Source organism: Martes martes, assembly GCF_963455335.1.
Source record: "Martes martes genome assembly, chromosome: 4".
Taxonomy (NCBI): domain Eukaryota; kingdom Metazoa; phylum Chordata; class Mammalia; order Carnivora; family Mustelidae; genus Martes; species Martes martes.
In genome coordinates, this window is record NC_137891.1 from 87887255 (window position 1) to 87900464 (window position 13210).

Here is a 13210-nt window from a genome sequence, read left to right on the forward strand (position 1 = left end):
GAGAGAATAGAGCTCAAAGTACACACCTTACTGAAGAGTAACAGGTAACTGGGGGAACATAACAAAGTGTTCCCCAACTTTGCAGGTAGAAACTGAAGAGATGAGAGGATAAGCAACAGGATGTGAACACGCCCTATTTCCGTTCCAGAGACAGAGAAAACAGAATAGAGGGTACAGGGGGTGAGAACAGCACAGGCGCGCGGTCCCGAGCTCTGACTGACTAGAAAGGGGGAGAGAAGGCTGAACAGCTCCCCCCGCCCCCCCCCCATACTCACTGTCCACTGAGGACTGAAGAGAGGTTTACAATCTGTCACAAGTTCTCCTTTCTTTCACAGTAGTTTGGGGGGTTTGACAAAGACGGGGCAAGAGAAGGACAAAGGGGATCCTCCTGAACAGTAACGCCAGTGCTCCCTGGCCTCCGCCCCAATTCTGAAGTATTCTTGGAGTTATGGGATTATTTTTCACAGGACTTGCGACTTGTGGGCCGGCAATAAACGGCTGCCTCTAAATTAATTGCACTGGCTAAGGCTAGGCGCGAAATACCCACCTAAGCACATTTTCTTTTTGCCTCAAACCCTGCTCCCAGTCCAGAAACGTCTGCACCCGCCCTCCGACGCCACTAACCCGCGATAAATCTTAGAGTCAGCGAAGTCCCCCGCTTCCTTCGGGCCGGAGGGAAGCCGCTGCGCAGCCCCTCGGCCCCCTCCTCCCTGAGACGCGGTGGTGCACAACAACCATTTTCCCCGCCAGGAGCACACCGTGTCCACGCGCCGCTGCGACCTCGCTGATTGGTTGGGCTCCTGGTAAACAAGGACCGGGCAGCCAATGGGGGGGCTGTGCACGAGGGCAGCACGAGCCTCCGGACCAGCGCTCGCGTGGCCCTGCTCGCCTGCGCTACTATATAAAGCAGTTTCCGGCTCCCTCTTGCAACTAACCTTTCCTCTTGTCTGACGCTGACGGGTGAACCGCTCCGCCGAGATCCAGAGCGATCCTTCAGCTGTTTGGAGGATAGAAAGGAAAGCTGATTTTTTTTTTTTTTCCTGGAGCTCCCTTGGCATAACCTACAGCTTACTACGTTTTTTTGACATCTTTTTGAAAACTTAGTGGAGAGTTGAAGAGTGAAATAATTTATTCCAGAGGGGTTTGTGGATTTGGAAATTTGGGGTTTTTTTCCTCCCCTGTTTATAATTGTTAAGGCAACCCAGCCCAATCATGGTGATGTTCAAGAAGATCAAATCTTTTGAGGTGGTCTTTAACGACCCTGAAAAGGTGTACGGCAGTGGGGAGAAAGTGGCTGGCCGGGTGATAGTGGAGGTGTTCGAAGTCACTCGAGTTAAAGCTGTCAGGATCCTGGCATGCGGAGTCGCCAAAGTCCTGTGGATGCAGGGATCCCAGCAGTGCAAGCAGACTTCTGAGTATCTGCGCTACGAAGACACCCTCCTCCTGGAAGACCAGCCGACAGGTGAGTGGCCGGCTGAAAGCACATTCCAGAGGGCATTTGAAACTAATGATTGGAGCTTATGCTAAATATTCCAAGTTGCTCTGGTTGAGCAGCTTGAATTTCGTGTTGCTTCCTTTTTTAGTTTTAATTTGCAGACTCTGTCCTCAAAAAGGGTGGTTTGTAGAATTTCTTAGTGTTGTGTTCTGAAGGTGATCCTGAGGGATGTTGCCTTAAGCTGTTAAAAGGTTTCCTGAAAAGAAGTTAATTCTTGTTTTCTGTTTGAGGGGATAGTAGCTTCTCTGTCCTGGTTGAGCCTTTCATCATTGCAGGGCTTTGTAACTTTTTGCCCAACACAACCAGAATCTTTCCTTTTAAGAATATAAGGGGTGAAAATGGGGGAGCTACAATAGGCTTGCATGCTGCCCAAGAATTCCTTATCACACAGATGCATTTTAAGTGTAACAGGAAACCTGATGGGCTACTCTCTTTTCTTACTCTTAGGTGAGAATGAGATGGTGATCATGAGACCTGGAAACAAATATGAGTACAAGTTTGGCTTTGAGCTTCCTCAGGGGTAGGTCTCTGCTAAATACATCTTTGGACTTTTTTATTGCCTAAAAATTGTCCCCACCTTTGATCATTTACTGTTGGTGGAGAGGACTTTTGGATTAATTGCTTCTTTTTTCTTGACACAGGCCTTTGGGAACATCCTTCAAAGGAAAATATGGGTGTGTAAACTATTGGGTGAAGGCTTTTCTTGATCGCCCCAGCCAGCCAACTCAAGAGACAAAGAAAATCTTCGAAGTGATGGATTTAGTAGATGTCAATACTCCTGATTTAATGGTGAGATTCATTTTAAAATTCTCTTCTTTTGGGCTTCAGGGATGATAAGTCAAGAGTCTTGGGAATCAGATTGAAACACCTCAGGGGTGGGAGAGAAAGTTGCCAATTCTCAGTAAGGAGTGGAAAGGAAAAAGAAGCGGAGAAGGATCTCTAGAAATTCTGAAAACGCCTTTTTACCCCTCTTGAATATAGGCCCCTGTGTCTGCTAAAAAGGAGAAGAAAGTTTCCTGCATGTTCATTCCGGATGGACAAGTGTCTGTCTCTGCCCGAATTGACAGAAAAGGATTCTGTGAAGGTAAAAACCTTGAATTTAAAATGGTAGACTGATGAAACTGAAACTATGGTTTTGGGAATGAGAGCAGGGGATAGGGAATGGAATAAAAGCCATTAATTGTACTAAGCATCAGCTAATAAGTTTTCATCTTTCTCATTATTAGGTGATGAGATTTCTATTCATGCTGACTTCGAGAATACATCTTCCCGAATCGTGGTTCCCAAAGCTGCCATAGTAGCCCGCCACACTTACCTTGCCAATGGCCAAACCAAGGTGCTGACGCAGAAGTTGTCATCAGTCAGAGGCAATCATATCATCTCAGGAACTTGTGCATCATGGCGTGGCAAGAGTCTTCGGGTGCAGAAGATCAGGCCTTCTATCCTGGGCTGCAACATCCTTCGAGTTGAATACTCCTTACTGGTGAGTGGGTGGAGTCAGAGAAATTGTTTATCTTTCAAAATAGCAGTGGTTTCTCCTGATCTCTAGTCTAATGAACTACCACTTTCCTTTCTAGATCTATGTTAGTGTCCCTGGCTCCAAGAAGGTCATCCTTGATCTGCCCCTGGTAATTGGTAGCAGGTCAGGTCTGAGCAGCCGGACATCCAGCATGGCCAGTCGGACCAGCTCTGAAATGAGTTGGGTAGATCTCAACATCCCTGATACTCCAGAAGGTGAGCCAGACCTAATGTCTTTTTTTCTTTGTCCTGCTTGGGTTTGTGAAATTGTGTTGGTCAGGTGTTTCATGGGCAGACTTCTTATGCCTATGTTTTTTCCAGCTCCTCCTTGCTATATGGATATCATTCCTGAAGATCACCGATTGGAGAGCCCCACCACTCCTCTGCTAGATGACACAGATGGTTCCCAAGACAGCCCTATTTTTATGTATGCTCCCGAGTTCAAGTTCATGCCGCCACCTACTTACACTGAGGTGAGAATTGTCATTTGTCCTAAGCCTTCTATAGGAAGTTGAGTGGGAGAGATTGCTAAAGTGGGTGGTTCTTCTCGTTCTTACCCAAACTAAAATGGTCCGTTTCTTTCTCTTCTCGCCCTGCCTCCCCCAGGTGGATCCCTGCATCCTCAACAACAATGTGCAGTGAACATGTGGAAGAAAAGAAGCAGCTGTACTTAACTTGTTTCTTTCACCTCTCTTCCTGGACTCTTAATTTTTCAGAGACTCAACAGTCTCTACAGTGGGGTATGGGTCCACCCCAGCCTCTGATTCCACAATGTAGGAGGTGATCAACAGGCAATCTCCTGGGCCTTAAATGGTGCGCACACATTCTCAGGCAGTGAGATGTTGTGATATGGGAGTGTTTGCTGGATGGGTTTAAAAACACACTAGAAAAACTCAGGCCCATCCCATTTTCTCAGATCTTAAAAACTGAGGCATTTTAGTAGTTTTTGAAGAAGGGGCAGAAATGGCCTCCTGACATGGTCTTCCCTAGGTTTTTTGGAGAGGATTATGTATCTTGAACTTTTGTGTTACGTGGAGCAGAGCCAATTTAGCAAACGAGGAAGACAAAAAGGAAAATATCATGGCCAAAAATTTGGGACAAGAAGGTTCTTAAAATCGGTGTTGCCCTTTGTTTTTACACTTATAGAGAGAAAAAACAAAGCATAAACCTTCCAGAGCTGATTTGGTTTGAATCTAGGAGAGAACTTCCCATGTGAATTAAAGAGAAAAAGCTCTAAGGTTGTCTTTGCTTAGAATGTACTTCAATCTGGCTTAAAGCAGTTGTAACTATGCCCCACCAAAGGTCTTAAAAGCCATTTTTAGAGCCTATTGCACTGTGTTCTCCTGTTGGCAAATGTTTTCATGCAGGAGAATGTGTTTTTCTTACGTGACTCCTTGGAATGGATTCTGAGGTGATAATTCTTAGCACTTTAGTTCCTGTCAAATTTTGGGTGTTTCTTTTTTTTGTTCCCCTGATCTCAAATGTAAGCTAAAACTGGTCTACTATGTTTCTAGGGGTAAGCACAGTGACAAAAAATATATATATCATGTTATTCCTCACTTTTGAGACTTTGTCCCAGTGTACAGAATTCTGTCATTCTGACACTCTAATAATTCTGTGAGAAGGGTTGCTGCTATCAGCCTTGGCCACTGTGACTTCTCCACACTTGAGAAGGAACTCTAGATCAAGTTGCCCCTGATACTGTGATCAGAGCTTCCAGACATTGCCATGAGAAACAAGAGGGCAGGTCTTCACCAAAACCCCCAGGGCTCCCTTTCTGCCCAGTGTTAAGAGGCAGGGATATCAACAGTTCTCTCTCACTGCAGCCCCTGGCACTTGGTCAGTCACCCTTAGCCTTAGCACTTTGTTCACTGTCCTGTGTCAGAGCACTGAGCTCCATCCTTTTCTGAGAAAGTATGTGGGCTGAAGGTGGTTTCATTTTTTTTTTGTTTTTTTAATTGTTTATCTTTTTGTATGATAAAAACTATATTTTGTACTTAACCAGATATATTTTCACCCCAGGTGGGGGGTATTCTTTGTAAAAAACAAAAATAAAAATAAAAGTTTTTTAATGACAAAAATGGTTTTCTTGTCTGTGAGATGGTGTTGAAGCTATTCCAAAGTATGCCTGAGGGAGCTTTGCCCGTACTTCACTGTTCTTGGTTTTGGGTATCTTGTGGGGAAAACACTACCTATGTGACAGGACCCTAAAGATTATAGTCAGAGTGGGGGTTGGGGTGAAAAGGGAAGGAATTTGAGCTACATTTAGTTTTAATTCCAATTAACTAAAGAACTGGTGGGATATTCTGAAGGTAGAGACTAGTTTCCCACAACTGTAGATACTCATGAGGAAACACCTTCAATTTTGGAGTGCATGAGTCTTTTAAAAAGAGCTCTTTGGGCACCTGAGTGGTTCAGTCAGGAGAGCATATGACTCTTGGATCTCAGGGTCGTGTGCGTGAGCCCCATCTTGGGTATAGAGGTTAATTAAAAATAAGATCTTTTGAAAATAAAATGAGCACTTGAGATACACAGAACTAAGATTGGAGAGGGGGTTTTAAAGGAAAGGTTATGATTCCCTGTTTTATAATTTGGTTTCATCCTAGGGTTTCTTCTCAGCTAAACCCGGTTTATATACAGTAAGACATAAGATGATAATTATTTAGGACTGAAGGATTTAGATGTGTGAGTATTCGTTGAAGGCAGCTACAATCTCCTCTTCCTAGTGCAGTTCCTATCAAAGAAACACGTTATCGTAACTCAGTAAATGTTTGCTGAATATTTAACCCCACCCTCGTCCCTTAGGATAGGCTTCTGCAGTACCTATTTCTTCTTTATAGGGTGAGAACAATAAATGGATACCACTAGTCCCCCTCTAATTGAAATGATTTTTATTATTCTGGAAGGGGTGATGAGGATGAGCAACCCTGAGACTTCAAAGGTTAATACACTTTCTGGTTTCTGGCTTATTTAAACTTTTGCAGACAGAGTTAATCCAGGCCCTTAACTGGGGATTTGGGGGTTGGCTTTTCTGTGGACTTCCATGTGGTAATTCTGAATCTCAGACTCCTGGAAGTTCATAAAATCAATGTGAACTGAGGAGAAAGTTAGATTGAAAAGATTCTTTCCCACTTCAGTCTTTGTTATCCGTCTTTCAATCTTAGGAGCTCCCCTCTCTTGGCTCTTAGTTTTTTCTTCCCAAGGTGTCTGGCTCTAGCTTCCTGTTGTCCTGGTGACTCTCTCCTTTAAGACTACCTTTGCTGCCTCCTTTTCTTACCTGTACTGGGAGAGTTTGGTGGCTCCTCCTCTCTTTGCTGAATTTGACCAGGAAACTAGGTCAAAGTTGATGGAAAGTTTTTTGTGCAGCTTGTTTTCCAGGGACTGGAGGGGTGGAGCAAGGACAAGAGCAGGCCAGAGGGCAAGAGGGAGAGACGGAGAGAAAGCCTGCCTGTTGAAGTAAATGGCTGGCTAATGGGACAAGATAGGAGAAGAGGATAGCAGAGAGAGGGTAGATAACTTACACCTAAGTTCTGCTAGAGATCTGATTGTTTAGCAGCCACAGCATATGCATCTCCTCTTGCTACCGAAATGCCTCAAATTCAGCACTGTCCAATAGAACTTTCTGTGATGATAGAAATGTTTGCTATGTTCACTAAATCAGTAGCCATTAGCCACTGGCAATTGAGCTCTGAAACGTGGTGGTGTGACTGATGAACTGAATTTTTATTTTTGTTTAATTAATTTAAATATAATTAGCTCTGTGTGTGACTAGTATTAAATGACAATACTGAACAGTGTAGCAAAATATGAGAAGGAAGGAAGCTATTCACTCAGAGGAAACTCACCCTTCCCCTAGACCACCAAAGGCTCCACTCAGACTTCCTTTTGCCTTTTACACACAACTTCTACCTTACCTCAGGACATTTTCTGTATATAGGCTCCTTTAAGTGCACTTAGGGTACTAGCCTACATGTTTCTCCACTTAACTGGGTAGATTTAGGGCCAACCTTTCCCGTGCTCTTCTCACATGCTTTTCAATTTTTAAAGAGCCAAAACCTACATGTACAGCCATTAGAGGAGATCCAGTTCTTAGTATCATTTATTCATTAGGTCCAATCTGGTATACAAAGATCTGAGAGAAGAGAGCAAGAAAACAATTTAAAGGGAGAAAAGAACTAGAAAAAGTAAAATTAACAAAAAAAAAGTGTACTTCCACAACCAGGGTCCTTGGCTACCTTGATACCTCTGAGCAGACTGAAAACACAAGGGTGTGATTTGGGTCAAGCCTCTGGCAGGGAAAGCGTGGAAAGATCTGTCCGAACACCTGGTCAACAAAAACAATCACGGAGGAACTGAAAGGTAAGGAGTGGAGTGAAGGCGTGTCCTTTGCCCAGTTCCCTCAACAGCTTTTAGACCACCCTCCCTAGCATTTTCCTTGGACTATCTACGTCTAGGTGATGGAATACGTAAGGGAGACAATGAAAATATTTTACTGACCCTCCAATGGCTGGAACCCCTGTCCCAAGCACCCTGACCTCAACGGTTCTGGACTAGAAGAGCAAACATTTTTGTCCCATTCTCTATTCTTACCCTCATTCGCTTCCATTTCCTAAGTTGAAAACCACCCTGCAGAGGGGCTGCAGACCCAGGACTGTAGGTCCTGGCCCAACAGGTGAGTCTACAGCCTAGAAAAAGTTCAGAGATTAGCCTTCCTATACCATTTAGGAGAAATAATACAGTGTGGAGTCAAACGATCTGAACCCCAATCCTAATTCCGCCATTTAACAAGCCGTTCAAGCTTGGACAACTTGTTTAAGATTTCTGGAGCTACCGTTTGATATCTGTGAAATGGGGGACAACAATAATACCTACCTCAGAAGACTGTTGACGGGGTTTTAAAAATAATTGTGAAGTGTTAGAACAATGGCAAACAAGCGCTTGTTATCTAAAATAAAGAGGAGCCATATCCTCCACCACCCTGATTAGTTCAGTTCCAGGCATGTCTCCAAAATGGTCCCTCCTTTGTGACCTAGCAGAAGTAAGGCCATTCTCTCTTTGCTCCTCTTGATTCCCTTCCTGAGTTAAGGGAACAAAACAGTCTGAGAAGAGGTCCATGTATGGCCACAGACTCAGCCTGGAGTTAATCGTGGTAGGGGAGAGGTTGGGACTCCCATCTTCGGACCAGGACAGGCCCTCTGAACACTGCCAGCATTGCGTGGTATAGCTCAGGAAGTCCTAGAGTTTCCTCCCTCGTAATCCCAGAGTGCCTCACAGGCCTCTGGATTAACCCCGTCACTTTCTGGAAATTAATTGAACTTTCTTAACTTTTCAGTATACAACTTCAGGAGAAAGCTTCCCACCATTTAAAGTCATAAACTGGGGAACAGAGAATGCTGGGCAAACAGTGACACGATGAAGAACTCTCAGAGTCCTTATTTGAATGTAATGCCTCTCATTCGATTTTCTTTCCTTAGGTGGACTACACTGAGTGGCACAAACCCAGAGGAGGTGAGCCCTCTGTTGAGGCCCAGTTTAGCCTATTTCGTCTATTTCTGTCCTGTCTTGACCTTTCCCTTGGCTTGACCTGCTGTATTCTTTCCTGGGCCTGTTGTTCCATAAGGAGAAAAGAATGAACCGGCTCTGAAGGCTGGGATTTTTCTGACTCCCAGTTGATTGGTCATCTCCAAGCAACGGGAGTGATGGGAGGAGGAGGAGGCAGAAAAAGCATGGATCCTGGATTGTGGCTTTCATGTGCCTTGAGTCCTGGGATGTCAAGCAAGGTCCATTCTCATTCTTTCTTGGTGTGATGGAGCTGCTAATTAGCTCTCTAAGTCAATCAAAGCGTTGGTAAATGGGTTCTTGGAAATGTCCTGGCAGGGCTGGGTGCCCAGCTTCGATATTTTTAACTTTCTGGACAGATGGAGAGAGGAAGGATTTCAGTTGTTGGGAGGGGAGGTGGAGGTCAGGGGCATGAGAATTATGTTTCCCTTATATGGTTCTGTGGCTAAAGACCCTCCTTCTCCACTTCACCTATCTAAATTCTAACTTCCTCCTTCATCTACCCAGATTCACAGTGAATCCTGCTTTTGTCTCCTGTTCTCCACTGTCACTCCATTTCTAGTTTTTCATGCCTGTCTTACCTTCCCACTCTAAGGAGACCTTGCTTTCTGTTCAAGACCCCAAGATGTTTTTAGCTCCATATCTCTGTAGATCAAGAAAGGGTGGTAGGATTGTGGCCAAAGCCTGCTTTGCTTTTCTTGGAGAAAGAAGCCCGTCAGTGGTACCCAGAGGCTTCTCTTTAGTCCTAGCTCTTCAAGCTATCCTGTAGGAGAGCTCCAAATTTACTTGCAACCTCACGCACCTCACTGCCCTCAACTTTTGGGAATAGAATTTGAGATCTTGAAAGCTCAGATGAGTCTCATACAGCTTTGGAAAGTTGAAGAAATATTAGTTGAGATCAGGGCCTGCAAAGCAGGGGGTCATTGGTGGAATGAACTTGCAGATGTTTAGAAACCAGTACAGTTTCTTCCTAAAATTTTGAATGGGTGGTAAAGATTTAAAAATCAGATTTCACCAAAAGCTACTGTTCTGGCTCCTCTTAAAAAGCAATTATATTTGGTAACAAGCAGCCCACATTCCTTCATGGCGTCCACCCGCAAGAGCTGAAGGGACCAGGCTAGCTTCTACCACTACTTGTTATATCACACTCCCCAGCTTCACCCCTGTATGCCTGCCTGACTCCTGTCTGGTGTTTAGGTTTGTCTTAAGTTGTTTCCTCTAAGGAGAGCTTCTCAAATATTTCCTCTGAGGGACCCCTAAGATTAGGGAGAATGAACCATTTTCCCTTGGGGCTTCTGGAACACTCCAAAGTCACCTGTCAGAAGCCAAAAATGCTGTTGAAGTACTTATTTTAAGTTTAAAAAGGGCAAATTTTGATTTATACCACACAGTACATTTGTGTGGTGTAACATAAAAATAATTTTTTCTTCCTCCACCAGATCCTAAAAGTTAAATTGAAACACTGGAAGATATACTGTCTGCAACTCCAAATATTCCTCACTACATCACCCATAAATAACCCAAGTTAGGCACCACAGTGCTAAAGACACAAGGCAAAGAGAGACATGGAAAAAAAGACATGGAGAGAGCGTCAACAAGAGGAAAAGAATATGAAAGACAATAAGAATGAGTGAGTGATAAGCTCTTTCTGGCCCTAAGTCACACCTCCTGACCTGGCCCAGGCCAGCTCCTGGGAAATTTGTAGACATCCCTGATATCTCTGGACAGGTGTTGGAATGGTGGCTCAGGGTGAAAAGCAAGTCTCAAAACAGGAGCCAGGCCAAGTAAGGGAGAGGTGAGGGGCTAAGAGCAGCCAAGTATGGTCAGACGGGAAAGATTGTCTAGGGGCCAGGAGAGAGGCTTGGAGACAGGAAGCAGAGGGCTGAGAAAAGGGCTGGTCAGCATTTGCCCTTTCTCCCACCAAGCCCATCTTTGTTTCACTTCCTCTTACTTCCCCTGCCTCAGAAAAATGAAGTGAAAGAGTTGCCTGGACCTCCTTATATGAGGGAATCTTCTTTCTAGAATGGCTACATCTTCCGCCATACAAGAGCAGGAGAATGAGTACCAGGGTTCCTTTCCCTGTCCAAATGGGATTTCATCTCTTCTCTCCCCAAGATAGGAAATACCCCAGATCTGTGTTCCTGACTTGGGTGAGTTTATTACCCCCACCCTCTTTGGTAAGGCAAAGACAGGTATAACGAACCTCCCTCCTATTCCAGTACTTTCAATTCTGCCCTGAATGTAACAAAGAATGTCAAAGACAGGAATTGGATATTTCCCATTGACCATTGTGTACCAAGAGAAATAGAATCACAGGATGGGGAAGATTCAGGGAGAGGCAGGGGTCCAAGTTTTGGGAAGCCCATCTCACAGCTGAGGATCCAGGGAGGAGGAGGGGTTTAAGAATGGGGAACAGTCTCAGACCCAAAAGTCGTGGCGACATAGCCTCTCCCTGTGTTGGTCAGGTCCAGGTCTGAGGAATCCTTGGACCCTAAAAAGGTCTTAAAAGTCTTGGGCCTTAGCCTCTCAGGTCCTGCAGTTAGGGCTGGATCACTGTCTTCCCAATGCATCCCATTAGGGTGCCCCAGGGGAACTTCCCTTCCCTTTAGGATACAAAACAGCAAATTAAGTTGTTGGAGATAAAGCAAAGGCCTTTCTGAGGTGATACTAGAACTTCTTATTTTCAGCTTTCTGGTCCCAAATGACCTTGAGGAGATAGTGAGGCTCAGTAGGGGAAAGGTCAATGGAGAAGGGGTCACCGCTGGTCTGGCCAGGTTAGCTAACTGAGCTATTCTTGTCTAGCTCACTTCTCTTCCCTGTCCTCTGGCCAGACATAATATGTCTGGGGAGATGAAGAAGCCCTGCCCCACCAGCCCCTTCCTCAGTCAGAAATTTCTCCACACTGCTTGATGTGAGTCCTGACCTGCAGATTATGACCTTGACCTCTGATGAAGGGGTTGTCATCTCCCTCAATAGTTGATAGAATTGCTGATCCTTCTGCTACCTACCAGGGCTGAGGCAGTTTCTTGGAAAGGACTGGCTGCATGCCTGAGGTATCTTTAGCTTGCCCAGGCTGAAAATAGGTGGGGAAATCCAGGGGATGGAATGGGTTCAGGAAAAGCTGGACAGGTCCTAACCTTTGTTCTCAAAACCATTTAGACTCTTGCAGGTGGATCAACGTCAGCCTGAAGTGTTCTTAGTGGATCTCTAATCCAAATTCTGTCTCATTTGAGGCTTGCAGCCTTGTCATGATTTTTCCAAGGGCACAAGGCTGTGGGGTGGTGAAATTCCATAATCCGTAACTCCATAAACATCAGACCATAACTAGTGCTTTGCTCAGTGGAGACAGCAGCCCTTCCTTTTGGCTTAGTTCTTAACCAGCCCACACCTACAGGCCACCCTTCCTTCCTTTCAAAGTTTACGCAGCAATAAAAATGAATTGGAAATAATTGCTTTTTCCTCACTAAGCCATGGGCGCCCTATCCACCTGATCGCTGACCTTCCAATTTTCTTGGGTCTCCAATCTTCTAAGTAACATGTTGCATCCAGGTTTTCCTTTCAGCTGTCCCTCAAACCACTGGAGTCCCTGTGAAGTTTGCAGACCCTACTCTCAAGCTTCCTGCCCAACTTGGGAGGGTACTAGGAGCTACTAGGATGGAACAGAAGAGCAGGGAAGGGTAGGATTCTTGCCAGAGAACCCACCCTGCCTGAGGCCAGCATGGGCCTGGCTGTGGGTGTGGGAGCAATCTGTTCAGCATAAGTAGGCAGGTAGCAGAGGGCTGAGCAAGCACATTGTGGGTCCTCTCTAAATGTCTGCAGACAGATCCTCAACCTCTAACTTCTCAGCTGGTCCTCCAGAGAAATAAACAGTCGTGACTGGTTACTAGACCTTCAGCTTCAGCCTCAGCCGGCCTGATGGAACCTATGGAAAGTAGGGGAGAGGTCAATGGAAACAGTCTAACTCTGCCTGGAACAGTTCTGGAATCTGGGGAAGCTGCTAGATCTCGTGTCTCTGGCTTTGTTCAGCAAGGTCACCTGCCAGGAGTGGCAGGACGCCAGATAGGAAAGAATCCAAGAATGGTCTGATCTTTCTGATGCTTTGTTTTTGAGGCAGTGCAACCGAACCCAAGTGATTACTCTAACCTTTGCCCTTCTTTCTCCCATTTCATGGGAAAAGATGTATATATATAGTGGTGGGGGGAGGAATGTGTCCCGGTCCTCCTCTACTCAGTTTTGTCTAGAGTCTTCTTTGCTCCTACTCTTTTAAGATCCTAGGCTGGCATTAGGTGGGATCTGGGGGGATGGCTATGCCCCCGACATAGACATAGATACAGTTTATCAGGTTATGACTGGTATATGTGAGAGAGGGGGACAGGAGGCAAAAGATTTTTCAGTGTCTTTCACATTTGTTTCTTGCTGATTTCTCCACAGCCATAATTACAGGCTTAAGTGTGACCATGGGAAACCCCAGTGACAGGTCCCACGGCCCCTCCCCCACCATTCTACTCACCTAACACCTTGGAGAGCTAGAAAAGGAAACATACCAATCACCACAAATTGCTCAATAACTCTGGAATGTTCTCTTTCAATTCCTGCTTCTTTCTCTGTTTTCTTGGCTGCCTCTACCTTAATACCGAT

At 45.2% G+C, this 13210-nt stretch overlaps 1 protein-coding gene across 2 annotated transcripts; it reads left to right on the forward strand.

Annotated features, from left to right (window-relative positions):
* Window positions 1-928: 928 nt before the first annotated feature.
* Window positions 929-5096, forward strand: TXNIP (thioredoxin interacting protein; the record flags this gene model as incomplete). Of its 2 annotated transcripts, XM_080800015.1 has the most annotated exons (8): window positions 929-1462; window positions 1943-2015; window positions 2137-2284; window positions 2477-2579; window positions 2722-2978; window positions 3073-3229; window positions 3335-3486; window positions 3620-5096. In XM_080800015.1, exons 1-8 carry the CDS (start codon window positions 1213-1215, stop codon window positions 3653-3655), a joined length of 1176 nt encoding a protein of 391 aa, XP_080656141.1. In that variant the 5' UTR covers window positions 929-1212. The 2 variants fall into 2 exon arrangements, with proteins under 2 accessions (XP_080656141.1, XP_080656140.1); XM_080800014.1 differs by lacking the exon at window positions 3620-5096 and having other exon boundaries at window positions 950-1462; window positions 3335-3528.
* Window positions 5097-13210: the final 8114 nt, after the last annotated feature.